This window comes from Dreissena polymorpha, chromosome 1 (assembly GCF_020536995.1).
Source record: "Dreissena polymorpha isolate Duluth1 chromosome 1, UMN_Dpol_1.0, whole genome shotgun sequence".
NCBI classification, from domain to species: Eukaryota; Metazoa; Mollusca; class Bivalvia; order Myida; family Dreissenidae; genus Dreissena; species Dreissena polymorpha.
This window is the reverse complement of record NC_068355.1, coordinates 61316240-61331346: the sequence shown is the minus strand read 5'-3', so window position 1 is coordinate 61331346 and position 15107 is coordinate 61316240. Positions and strand designations below refer to the sequence as shown.

Sequence of the window (15107 nt, the reverse complement as noted above, 5' to 3'; positions counted from 1 at the left end):
GTTAATCCATATGTTATAACACATGTTATAAGATGATAATCTAAACAATCAATAGAAAACAAACAAATATATGGGCAGTGTCATGAAAAATATGCCTTAATTAAAATTTTTAAAATTTTCTGTTTTTAGCCAATTGGGTAAAGACACACCAAAGCTAAAGACATATTCGTGACGTAATGTAATTTCCCATTTTATGTTTGACTTTGAAGTAATTTGCGACAAATCAATAAAATATCAAGCGCTGTATTTGAATCTACCAAAGTTTACTCATCACTAATGAGCAAAACTGCAACATTTTGTTTTACTTTCACTTCTGACGGTTCGTGTTGTTAAAGCAATATACATTTTCATATTTCAAATAGACAATTTCATAACACTACGATCATGAACAAACAAATACTTACCGACATTTCTTCATTCATCATGTTATCCCAAAACTCACAACAATTCCAAACATAACTTTTTTGTTCACAAAACACTAAAAAATTTCCTGGTAAAACAATGACGTCAGTTTAAGCGGGTTTTCCCACAAACATCATCTGTCATTGAGACAGGTTTTGTCACGACGCGGTCCATATCTTTCCTTTACTACCCAATAAGCTTTCAAAAAGTTCCATAGAGAAATATATTTCTTATTTGCATTAAAAAACTACATAGCAGATAATCAAAATATCTGTTTATCAGCAAAAAGACAATTGGGTCAATTTGATGCATGGCAATAAAACCACTCTGCTTTAACCCTTTGCATGCTGGGAAATTTGTCGTCTGCTAAAATGTCGTCTGCTGAATTTCTAAAATTAGCATTTTCTTTGATTCTTTTTCAAAGAATACTATCAGAATAGCAAACAGTTTTGATCCAGATGAGACGCCACGTTCTGTGGCGTCTCATCTGGATCTAAACTGTTTGCAAAGGCCTTCAAAATTCGGTTCCAGCACTGAAAGGGTTAAATCTCTGACTTCAATCAGAATCATAAACCTGTCACTTAAATCTGCAGCTAAAATATCTTAATTAATCTCTGAAACAAACCTCTTTCAAACATCTTGGACCTAACCCTCGTACTTAAATCTGTGACTTTATAACCTTTGACTTAAATCTCTTTCTTAAATCTGTGACTTAAATCTTTTACTTAAAGATAAATTCCTATGTATTATAACTTCTGTCACGTAGGCATTTCAGCGCAATTAACAGTTTCAGATACAGTTTCTAATGCATATTGTTTGTTCGAGCTCTTTATAAGAAACTGAATCAGAATACCATGTTTTTGACTATTGGAATACAGTATGTTATGCTGAAAGATAATAATTTAGAATCCTACCTTAGCATGGTCAATCCTCGTTGACAATTCCTTTGATGCAAACCCACCAAAAACAAGAGAGTGTATGGCCCCTATACGGGCACTGGCCAACATGGCAACGATAGCCTCTGGTATCATGGGCATATAGATCAGAACACAGTCTCCCTTCTTAACACCTTGTCTTTGCAACACCCAGGCAAACCGTGAAACCTGGGAGGAAAATGAAATAACATTACAGATTTTCCAGTTTTAGTACAAGAACGTGTGTCCTTTTGGGTTGATATGTTCACATTCGTCACACTAACCACAAGATCAATGTACATGCAAAGAAATTCAATAACTTACAAAGTTGTGCTTGGAAAAATTTCACCCATTTCTTATTGAATATGCATTAGTATAATTTGAAAAAGACTGCAAAAGATTGCACAAAATAATTTAAGTAAAGAATGAGATTTCTAAAGCATATCCCTATGAATGTAAAAGATTTAAAATGACAATGATGTATCTGCACAAGCAGCAATACATCAGATAAAACAGTTTCACATAGACATTAAAAATGCATGTTTTTGTAACCTCATGCTGCAGTTCCTTGTAGGATATCTTTTTGATCTGTTTTGTGACTGGGCTGTCGTAGATGATGGCAACCTGTCCCCCGTTACCCGCATCCACATGTCGGTCTACCGCATTGTAGCACGTATTCAACTCCCCACCCACAAACCTGAAAATGACACAGATTGCTATCATTACTCTCACTAGGATTTTAAAACAAGAGTCCTCGGACTCCTTACTTGGAAAAAGTAGGAGTCCAAAAGGAAAGAATAGGAGTCCCAATGAATATTACACACGTCTTCAAATTTTCAGCAAAAACTCCATTTAAATAAAGAATGAAGATAAAATAATACATAATATAATTGTTGGTTTCATTATTAAAATCCAAAATACAAAATGTACATTAGCAATCCCACTCATTATGTTCTCTTTATTGTTACTTAAATAAAAAATCATGTAGGAACAAATTAAAAAAACATTGTTTAAGGCAAGTGTGCATAAAAGTGCTTAACATATTTACATGCACACATTGAAATCCCACTTATATAAATTTACTTTTTTGTAAACAAAACAGTATCATTACCTTGCAATCATGTTTCCATTTGAAACAAAAATAAAACCAGTTAAATACAAAAGTCTGCAAGTTATGAATGGTACAAGCAGACATCAAAGGTATTTGATGTAAAAGCCCAGTTGGGGCAAGTTTCTAGGAAGTTAAAACTGTAAATTTGTTACACATCAGCGAGTGTCCATTTCAAACAGCATTAATCAATACTACATTACTGAAAACATGCTCAGAATGTCAGATAAAGCATTCATGCTTAGCTCCATATAGATGGGACGTGAAAAAACTATCTGACAATTTAGAAACATTACTGCATGTGATTAATTTGATTTTATACAAGTGTGAGGAAATACATTGAGTGGGCTTGAGTTTAAATTGGAGGTTGCTTTATAGGTTCTGTTTGTTAATAGATTGAATTGAAAAACCCAGTAAGCAAAAAGGTGTATCCTGGGGACTCCCAATTGGTTTCCAATAAGTGTAATTTTTCAAATTTATGCGTACAATTACGCTTGTTAAGAGTTTACAAGAGTCCTGGGAGGCAGAGAGTAAATACCACATGATAATGAAAAACCCACACCAATAGTTCACCAAGTTCAGGATTTGCCAATCAGACTAAAGCCCTTGTCAGACTGGCAACAGTGTTCCACATATTTTTTTTTTTATGAATACATTTACTACAATGTTAAAGTTGATGCAATGACATTTATGACTACATACTTGTTTAAATCACGGACTTCCACTCCTGCAATATTGTATCAATAAATTTGATACAGAATACCCGATCCATACAATCACCGAAAAGCACTCAATTTCTCTCTCTATATATGCAATATGCAGTATATCGTTTCTAGTGTGTGTTAACGGGAAATTAAACCCGTTAACACACACCAGAAACGATATATTGCATATATATAGAGAGAAATTGAGTGCTTTTCGGTGATTGTATGGACCAGGTCCACCAGACTGTCATAGAGCTCGCCTTGCAATGTGGTCTCCTCTACTCAGATCTGCCTTGGGTCGCTAGGCGTATGACTGATAAAACTTAAAGCATTCATAAAGATCTAGAAACAACTTCAGCAAGTATTCTGTATCAAATTTATTGAAATAATATTGAAGGAGAAGAGCATGAAGTGAATATTAATTTTGACATGTTCCATATGGTCCGAAAATCTGAGTCGTATGGTCCGCAAATGTTCAAGATTTAAACACGGAGCGTATATTGATCAATTTCTTGCTAAATATATGAAAAAATTGCATGAAATATAACCATAACTTAACCACTTCTTAACTTATTATACTTATAAATCAATATAGATTAAATTAAAGTTAAGAAGAACATGTGTGGAAAAATACGAACTAAGCCAGATACTTTATTCTGAAAACGGAAATGTCTGTTCAGATTAAAACTTAATTTTTACGGATCATTTTAATTTCCTGCAACGATATCTATTCATACGACACACGAACACTAACTCTGCTCCTAATTAAGAAGACAAAGACAAAAAAAAAGAAAAAAGTCTGAAGTCATCATTAACAACTTGTGAACAAACAACCTGTACGCTTCTTTAATCAGCACAAAACAGTTTGGAAATAGATTTTCGCACCTTCAATTAATTATGTCCCAGATAATGATGAGAAGTTGTGTCATGATCGGCGCCTTTCATTCATGTCAGAAAAGTGCGGCTCGTGTGAATTTATGTACAGTTTTGTTGAATTACATTTGCTCAATTAATTATTCGATATACGATGTGAATCTAAACTTAGTTTTAGTGCAGATTCATTCATATGACACAAAGACACTATTTTATTTTACAGATCATTTCGGTTTAGAGGACTGAGACAGTCATGTAAAATATCGAATAATATATATTTTTTATAAACAACTGGTAGCAAGTTATAAATATATCGGCAATCTCCCAACCGAAAAGCACTTTACGGTGTTTATCATCTTATACATAAATTGATGTATATGTTTTAAGTTTTAATTGACGTAAAACTATTAAATAGAAATTGCAGCATGACTTTTAGTTAATGTGCTTTGTATTAATAATAGCGATTTTAATCGTTCCTTTAATACCATTTATTGCGCCAGTATTGAGTGAACGCTGGTAACTTAACGCGCATTTCATTATGAATATTAATTTAAAGGGATCTTTTCACGCTTTGGTAAATTGACAAAATTGAAAAAAGTTGTTTCAGATTAGCAAATTTTCATTTTAGTTATGATATTTGTGAGGAAACAGTAATACTGAGCATTTACCATGGTCTAATGTAGCCATTATATGCATCTTTTGACGATTTTAAAACCTAACAAGAGTTCCGCGGTCGGAGATGACCGCATTGAAGCCGGATTTTTGATTTAAATGACAGGAAAGTACCTTTCGTGTTTTTGTCAATGCAATACTTAAATTACTGAAATATTGTTCAAAGGTCAAAATGAAATGTAAGTACTTTTCAAGGCATGAGCAAAGTTTGAGATTCTAGGTCCAAGCATACCAAAGTTACAACAATTTTAACATTTTAACATTTAAGTTCACAGTGACCTTGACCTTCAAATGAATGACATTGAAATGAATGACCTTGAAATGACCAGTGGTCATCTAAGTGTGCTTGCAAACCTTTACGTCAAGTTTGAGATTCTAGGTCCAAGCATACCAAAGTTATAACAATTTTAACATTTTAACATTGAAGGTCACAGTGACCTTGACCTTCAAATGAATGACATTGAAATGACCAGTGGTCATCTTCTAGTACTGGCCAATCTTTATTTCAAGTTTGAAGACTCTAGGTACAAGCATACCAAAGTTATAACATGAAATAAGAACTTTAACATTTTTACATTCAAGGTCACAGTGACCTTGACCTTCAAATGAATGACCTTGAAATGTCCAGTGGTTACTTACTAGTTCTGGCCAACCTTCATGTCAAGTTTCAAGACTCTAGGTCCAAGCATACCAAAGTTATAACAACTTTAACATTTTTACATTCAAGGTCACAGTGACCTTGACCTTCAAATGAATGACCTTGAAATGTCCAGTGGTTACTTACTAGTTCTGGCCAACCTTCATGTCAAGTTTCAAGACTCTAGGTCCAAGCATACCAAAGTTATAACAACTTTAACATTTTTATATTGAAGGTCACAGTGACCTTCACCTTCAAATGAATGACCTTGAAATGACCAGTGGTCATCTGTTAATCCTGGCCAACCTTCATGTCAAGTTTGAAGACTCTAGGTCCAAGCATACCAAAGTTATACCATGAAATAAGAACTTTAACATTTTTACATTCAAGGTCACAGTGACCTTGACCTTCAAATGAATGACCTTGAAATGACCAGTGGTTACTAACTAGTTATGGCCAACCTTCATGTCAAGTTTCAAGACTCTAGGTCCAAGCATACCAAAGTTATAAGAACTTTAACATTTTTTATATTGAAGGTCACAGTGACCTTGACCTTCAAATGAATGACCTTGAAATGACCAGTGGTCATCTGTTAATCCTGGCCAACCTTCATGTCAAGTTTGAAGACTCTAGGTCCAAGCATACCAAAGTTATACCATGAAATAAGAACTTTAACATTTTCGAGCACGCTGCCACCCCGCCCGCCCGCCCCCCCGCCCGCCCGACAACATCAATCTATAAGCCGAGATTTTTTCGAAAAAAATCCGGCTAAAAATTATAAAGCATTGCAACGCAAAACGATTGAATAATTTGGAGAGTTCTGTTTTTGTCGTTAAATTTTGTGAAACTACGAAGATTGCTTATATAAGATATAAAATACTTCAAGTATATCTACTCGGCGGAATAGCTCAGTAGACTAAAGCGTTTTTACTTCAGGACTCTGGCAGGACTCCAGGGGTCACTGGTTCGAAACCTGGTCCGGGCAATGTTCTTTTCCTTCTTTTAATTTTATTCTTGATTTTTTACTGGAGCTTTTACGATCCAATGTTTACATTTATCGATATAAAGCATTTAATGAATAAGTTAAAAAATGCCAAAATCTGTGAAAAGGCCCCTTTAAAGCTCAAACACAAATTTAAAAAGGCGCGTGTGCGTTAAATCAATTACAATGAATTATTGAAGATACAAAAAAACAACATTTACACTTGAAATTCAATAGCATCCCCAATAAGTGCAGAAAAAACAACGTGTCAACGTGAAACCTGTATATTTCCCCTCCCTAACCTACCTGAATTAATATTGCAAAAGAACGACATGTCAGCATTGCTTCTCGTATGACCATCCTCCCCCAATTAATGCAATAAAAACAACGTGTCAACATGAAACCCGTATATTTCCCCTCCCTAACCTACCTGAATTAATATTGCAAAAAACAACTTGTCAGCATTGCTTCTCGTATGACCATCCTCCCCCAATAAATGCAATAAAAACAATGTGCCGTCTTTAAACCCTTTTAATCTCTATTTAAAGAACAGATTAATTTGAACTTAATTAACAAAATTATTTTAACTTTTTATTCATAAAATAGCAGTTTTTTTTTTAATTATTTGCATCAAATTAAAAACCTTTAATTTGATCCAAATGAAAAGAAGAACTGGTGTTTTTTTTAAACGTGAATAACATAATGAACGAAAAATGTTTTGAATTTATGTTAATGCCAAAATAAGTCTATAACATTATACCGCTGTTGGGTATTTTACTGTTAGTAATGCTCGATTGGTCATTGTCGGCTCGGGTACTACTTACATGTACGCCGGGTACTCTTAAGTAACTAAAAAATCATGTTGATGCAGTTTTTCTTAAGTACAATACAATACAATACAGTATAATTTATGCTTATTTTAGTGAACGGAAATAAGGAAATATCATTTGTGAAGCTTACGCGCTTGATTTAATGTTAGTTGTTGAAATGTAGTCAACTCTTCGGGACACCCTCTTTTTACAGACTTCGGGCCGCATTACAGTTATAAAAGAAAAATGCATTGATAAGTGCTGCTAAGTATGAAAGGAAACTATTAGATAAAATATCATTTTAATTATTAGCAGTTGTAAATAGAAATAAGAAGTGTTACATTGATTCATTGATAAAGCATTCATATACTTGTATATATGTACTTTTTTTTATGATTATTGTAATTCTTTATGTTATGAATGTTTATTCTCTTGACAAAACATAGTTTTATACACGTAGCAAAAGCATTTCTATCATATTGACGCGTGTGCACAGCGGGTAATCAGATTGTGCGCTGCGTGTATTTAGATTATCGCCTTCAATCGGAGGCGATTTAATTAACACCCTGCTAATAAGATAACAGGATTAACACCTTTGATCAGTTGTGTTGTAATTAAAACGCACAGATAGTTTACCAGTGCATTCCGTTGATATTTATATCCGAAAATAAATGAAACACGATTTAAATGCCCCGTCTTAAAGATTTCTTTATAAATTTTAATGATAATCATAACTGGTTTTTATCATTGTTCACGGTTGTTATTATAATCATGATCTTGAATTATATACTTTTTCTACCTTCTTTGCAGATGTATATGTAACATAGTTGTATAAATATATTTTTCTAATTTTGTATTCTATATTTATATCTTTTACTCTAACTTTACTAACTTCTTTGCATATGTATAATTTTATGTAACATTGTTGTATATATATTTTTTTCATTTTTTTATTCTATCTTTCTATCTTTTATTCTAATTGTACTACCTTCTTTGCATATGTCTATGTAACATAGTTGTATCTTTTTTTATTTTGTTTAATCTATGTTTTATTCTAACTTTACTACCTTCTTTGCATATGTAACATAGTTGTATATATAGTTTATCAATGTTTTATTCTATGTTTTTATGTACCACTTATTAGTTATTATGTACCATATATTTAAATACACATTGCGTCCCATATGCCGGTGTATGTCAAGGATTTTTTTTACAAATCTGTACTTTCTATAATCATAATCTGATTTGAATTTGAGGGTAACATAATCATTGACAGACAAGCTTGTCTTAAGATGTGCAGTTTTATTTCATTACAAACAGCTGCAAATATTTAATTTCTGGTTTATACAAATGGGACTATTTCGGGTTATTTTTTGTTAGTTATTATGTACCATATATTTATATACACATTGCGTCCCATATGCCGGTGTATGTCCTGGATTTTTTAAACATATCATTACTTTCTATAATCATAATCTGATTTGAAATTGAGGGTACATAATCATTGACAGACAAGCTAATATCTTAAGCTGTGCAGTTTTATTTCATTACAAATAGCTGTCAGTATTTAATTTCTTGTTTATACAAATGTGACTATTTTGGGTTATTTTTGTTTATTTCTTGCTTAAATATTTTGGACTATTTCGGCCTTTTTTTTCAAAATTTGGCTCTTACAAGAGGTGGCCTCCACGTGGCAAGAGCTGAGCAACATATTTATTATGTTTGCAAACTACCTCATGTATATACGAGTCGTGTTCTGAGAAAACGGGGCTTAATGCATGTTCGTATAATGTCATCCCAGATTAGCCTACGCAGTTCGCACAGGCTAATCAGGGACGACACTTTCCGCTTTTATGGTATTTTTGGTTTCAAGGAAGTCACTCCTTACCGAAAATCAAGTTTAGGCGAAAAGTGTCCTCCCTGATTAGCTGTGCGGACTGCACAGGCTAATCTGGGACACTTTATGCACATGCATTAAGCCCATTTTTCTCAGAACGTGGCTCATATATATAGTGCTTTATTTTTAAACTTAAATAAATATTTAACGAAGTCATCATTGACTATATTAAATAAAGAGAAATTGAGTGCTTGTGCTTTATCTTTAAACTTAAATCAATATTTAACTAAGTCATTTTTGACTAAATAAATATGTACATCATTTCAATCCATTATAAACGGCACTTATAGCTTTGTTTCATGTATATATCATGTCAAGTTTGAAGACTCTAGGTCCAAGCATACCAAAGTTATACCATGAAATAAGAACTTTAACATTTTTACATTCAAGGTCACAGTGACCTTGACCTTCAAATGAATGACCTTGAAATGACCAGTGGTTACTAACTAGTTATGGCCAACCTTCATGTCAAGTTTCAAGACTCTAGGTCCAAGCATACCAAAGTTATAAGAACTTTAACATTTTTTATATTGAAGGTCACAGTGACCTTGACCTTCAAATGAATGACCTTGAAATGACCAGTGGTCATCTGTTAATCCTGGCCAACCTTCATGTCAAGTTTGAAGACTCTAGGTCCAAGCATACCAAAGTTATACCATGAAATAAGAACTTTAACATTTTCGAGCACGCTGCCACCCCGCCCGCCCGCCCCCCCCGCCCGCCCGACAACATCAATCTATAAGCCGAGATTTTTTCGAAAAAAATCCGGCTAAAAATTATAAAGCATTGCAACGCAAAACGATTGAATAATTTGGAGAGTTCTGTTTTTGTCGTTAAATTTTGTGAAACTACGAAGATTGCTTATATAAGATATAAAATACTTCAAGTATATCTACTCGGCGGAATAGCTCAGTAGACTAAAGCGTTTTTACTTCAGGACTCTGGCAGGACTCCAGGGGTCACTGGTTCGAAACCTGGTCCGGGCAATGTTCTTTTCCTTCTTTTAATTTTATTCTTGATTTTTTACTGGAGCTTTTACGATCCAATGTTTACATTTATCGATATAAAGCATTTAATGAATAAGTTAAAAAATGCCAAAATCTGTGAAAAGGCCCCTTTAAAGCTCAAACACAAATTTAAAAAGGCGCGTGTGCGTTAAATCAATTACAATGAATTATTGAAGATACAAAAAAACAACATTTACACTTGAAATTCAATAGCATCCCCAATAAGTGCAGAAAAAACAACGTGTCAACGTGAAACCTGTATATTTCCCCTCCCTAACCTACCTGAATTAATATTGCAAAAGAACGACATGTCAGCATTGCTTCTCGTATGACCATCCTCCCCCAATTAATGCAATAAAAACAACGTGTCAACATGAAACCCGTATATTTCCCCTCCCTAACCTACCTGAATTAATATTGCAAAAAACAACTTGTCAGCATTGCTTCTCGTATGACCATCCTCCCCCAATAAATGCAATAAAAACAACGTGCCGTCTTTAAACCCTTTTAATCTCTATTTAAAGAACAGATTAATTTGAACTTAATTAACAAAATTATTTTAACTTTTTATTCATAAAATAGCAGTTTTTTTTTTTAATTATTTGCATCAAATTAAAAACCTTTAATTTGATGCAAATGAAAAGAAGAACTGGTGTTTTTTTTAAACGTGAATAACATAATGAATGAAAAATGTTTTGAATTTATGTTAATGCCAAAATAAGTCTAAAACATTATACCGCTGTTGGGTATTTTACTGTTAGTAATGCTCGATTGGTCATTGTCGGCTCGGGTATTACTTACATGTACGCCGGGTACTCTTAAGTAACTAAAAAATCATGTTGATGCAGTTTTTCTTAAGTACAATACAATACAATACAGTATAATTTATGCTTATTTTAGTGAACGGAAATAAGGAAATATCATTTGTGAAGCTTACGCGCTTGATTTAATGTTAGTTGTTGAAATGTAGTCAACTCTTCGGGACACCCTCTTTTTACAGACTTCGGGCCGCATTACAGTCATAAAAGAAAAATGCATTGATAAGTGCTGCTAAGTATGAAAGGAAACTATTAGATAAAATATCATTTTAATTATTAGCAGTTGTAAATAGAAATAAGAAGTGTTACATTGATTCATTGATAAAGCATTCATATACTTGTATATATGTACTTTTTTTTATGATTATTGTAATTCTTTATGTTATGAATGTTTATTCTCTTGACAAAACATAGTTTTATACACGTAGCAAAAGCATTTCTATCATATTGACGCGTGTGCACAGCGGGTAATCAGATTGTGCGCTGCGTGTATTTAGATTATCGCCTTCAATCGGAGGCGATTTAATTAACACCCCGCTAATAAGATAACAGGATTAACACCTTTGATCAGTTGTGTTGTAATTAAAACGCACAGATAGTTTACCAGTGCATTCCGTTGATATTTATATCCGAAAATAAATGAAACACGATTTAAATGCCCCGTCTTAAAGATTTCTTTATAAATTTTAATGATAATCATAACTGGTTTTTATCATTGTTCACGGTTGTTATTATAATCATGATCTTGAATTATATACTTTTTCTACCTTATTTGCAGATGTATATGTAACATAGTTGTATAAATATATTTTTCTAATTTTGTATTCTATATTTATATCTTTTACTCTAACTTTACTAACTTCTTTGCATATGTATAATTTTATGTAACATTGTTGTATATATATTTTTTTCATTTTTTTATTCTATCTTTCTATCTTTTATTCTAATTGTACTACCTTCTTTGCATATGTCTATGTAACATAGTTGTATCTTTTTTATTTTGTTTAATCTATGTTTTATTCTAACTTTACTACCTTCTTTGCATATGTAACATAGTTGTATATATAGTTTATCAATGTTTTATTCTATGTTTTTATGTACCACTTATTAGTTATTATGTACCATATATTTAAATACACATTGCGTCCCATATGCCGGTGTATGTCAAGGATTTTTTTTACAAATCTGTACTTTCTATAATCATAATCTGATTTGAATTTGAGGGTAACATAATCATTGACAGACAAGCTTGTCTTAAGATGTGCAGTTTTATTTCATTACAAACAGCTGCAAATATTTAATTTCTGGTTTATACAAATGGGACTATTTCGGGTTATTTTTTGTTAGTTATTATGTACCATATATTTATATACACATTGCGTCCCATATGCCGGTGTATGTCCTGGATTTTTTAAACATATCATTACTTTCTATAATCATAATCTGATTTGAAATTGAGGGTACATAATCATTGACAGACAAGCTAATATCTTAAGCTGTGCAGTTTTATTTCATTACAAATAGCTGTCAGTATTTAATTTCTTGTTTATACAAATGTGACTATTTTGGGTTATTTTTGTTTATTTCTTGCTTAAATATTTTGGACTATTTCGGCCTTTTTTTTCAAAATTTGGCTCTTACAAGAGGTGGCCTCCACGTGGCAAGAGCTGAGCAACATATTTATTATGTTGGCAAACTACCTCATGTATATATGAGTCGTGTTCTGAGAAAACGGGGCTTAATGCATGTTCGTATAATGTCATCCCAGATTAGCCTACGCAGTTCGCACAGGCTAATCAGGGACGACACTTTCCGCTTTTATGGTATTTTTGGTTTCAAGGAAGTCACTCCTTACCGAAAATCAAGTTTAGGCGAAAAGTGTCCTCCCTGATTAGCTGTGCGGACTGCACAGGCTAATCTGGGACACTTTATGCACATGCATTAAGCCCATTTTTCTCAGAACGTGGCTCATATATATAGTGCTTTATTTTTAAACTTAAATAAATATTTAACGAAGTCATCATTGACTATATTAAATAAAGAGAAATTGAGTGCTTGTGCTTTATCTTTAAACTTAAATCAATATTTAACTAAGTCATTTTTGACTAAATAAATATGTACATCATTTCAATCCATTATAAACGGCACTTATAGCTTTGTTTCATGTATATATAGAAAAATTGAGTGCTTTTCAGTGATTCTGTGCTGTCGTGGGAGTGCTTTTTGGTGGCCACAAAGTAGTATTGAGCTTTATATTTAAACTTAACTCATTATTTAACAAAGTCATTATTGACTAAATAAATATGTACATCTTTTCAATCCATTTAAATCGGCCCTTGTAGTTAACTTTCATGTATATATAGAGAACTTGAGTGCTTTTCCGTGATTCCCTGCTGTCGCGGGAGTGCTTTTCGGTCTTCACATGAAGTGCTTTTCGGTCGATACATATTGCCGATATTTATCCAATTTAGGGCATCAATACATCATAATAAACGCAAGATAGTATAAATATGCAGGAAATATAACCATTTATAGCTAATTTAATCTGTTTACACACACTAGATACGCAAATATTCATATATATAGAGAGAAATTGAGTGCTTTTCGGTCTTAACATGAAGTGCTTTTCGGTCGGTATATTGCCGATATTTATCCAATTTTGGGTATGAATACATCATAATTAACACAAGGTAGTATAAATATCCATGAAATATAACCATTTATAACTAATTTAATCTGTTTACACAAACTAGAACCGCAAATATTCATATATATAGAGAGAAATTGAGTGCTTCTTGGTCTTCACATGAAGTGCTTTTCGGTCGGTATATTGCTGATATTTATCCAATTTTGGGCATTGATACCTCATAATAAACACAAGGTAGTATAATCAATGCATGAAATAAAACCATTTATATAAACTATTTTAATATGTTTACACACAATAGAAACGCAATTTTTCATATATAAAGAGAGAAATTGAGTGCTTTTCGGTCTTCACAAGAAGTGCTTTTCGGTCGGTATATTGCCAATATTTACCATTTTGGACACAATGTAGTATAGACATACAGTCAATCATATAACCATTAATAACTAAGTAAACCCGTTAACACACACTAGAAACGATATATTGCATATATAGAGAGAAATTGAGTGCTTTTCGGTGATTGTATGCATCCTGGTAGACCTGTGGCGCATGGCTACTTTTGTTGAGTTTGTCTGAGTGATCGGCGGGAAGAACTTCAATGGTAACAACAATATGACCCAGGGCAAACTCATTACTCAATCAGTTTTCTGCAAGAAGTACAAATGACCTTTCCCCTTACTTAACACACATGTTAATCGCGCACAACATAAATTGACAATGAAAATCAAAGATCACTGACCACTTAGTAAACGGTGGTTTCGAGTTGTCAAGCACTTTGGTCCACGTTTTGTCCCACACCAATGCATTTGCATGTTCGGCCCAAAATTCTTCTGCATTTCCAACTGATCGCTTGAAAACTTTGTCGTAGTTGGTATTTTTGTACGTAGAAGCGTCTCGTTTGTGTTGCTGGCAACAATAACAAATCCTTAAACAATGAGAGCTTGATGCATGCAATCTGCGTGCAGAAAAACGGGTTAACTGCATAAAATAGTTTTGAGCAAGATTTGGCAGTTGATTTGTCGGCGACATTTTGTTTGTTGACACCGTCTAAATATAGAAAAGAAGGTCGAGGTCATATTGGGAGGTCCATGTAAAGGACCATGGACCATACCCAGAACTACGGACAATAGAGTCGATGCGGCTAATTCCGTACGGGCGTCTAATTTCGTACACTATAAATTTATTGTTTATATCTTCTATGTTTGGTTACACAACACTGAATTACGCTATATCGCTTATAGTACTTTTTTCGCTTGTTTAAATGTGCGCTTTGTGAAATCTACGGCCCAGATTTGCGGGATAACGGCCCAGATTTGCGGGTATAAGGCCTAGATTTGCGAACCATATAAAGCATGTTTGAATAACTATTTCATATCTTGTTCCACGTCGTTTTATTGTATAAATACATTTACTACAATGTTAAAGTTGATGCAATGACATTAATGACTACATACTTGTTTAAATCTTGAACATTTGCGGACCATACGACTGAGATTTTCGGACCATATGGATTCACTTCGTGTTCCACTCCTGCAGGCGTGAATATGGGGGATTTCGGTACTCGGCGGGCGAATGTAGAATTACCGAAATCCCTGGCCTAAGTGATAATTTTTCAACAGAAGTCACCAGGGGATATT

General features: G+C 33.3%; 1 protein-coding gene across 1 annotated transcript in view; it reads right to left on the bottom strand.

Moving 5' to 3' along the window:
• Positions 1-14676, bottom strand: part of LOC127831452 (acyl-CoA synthetase short-chain family member 3, mitochondrial-like) — a 40634-nt gene extending 25958 nt beyond the window's left edge. The window contains exons 1-3 of the mRNA XM_052356438.1: positions 14210-14676; positions 1869-2013; positions 1317-1505 (exon numbers count right to left, since the gene is read on the bottom strand). Of these exons, the coding sequence (XP_052212398.1) occupies positions 1317-1505; positions 1869-2013; positions 14210-14499 (624 nt within the window). The 5' untranslated portion in view covers positions 14500-14676. The remainder of the gene's footprint in view (positions 1-1316; positions 1506-1868; positions 2014-14209) is intronic.
• Positions 14677-15107: the final 431 nt, after the last annotated feature.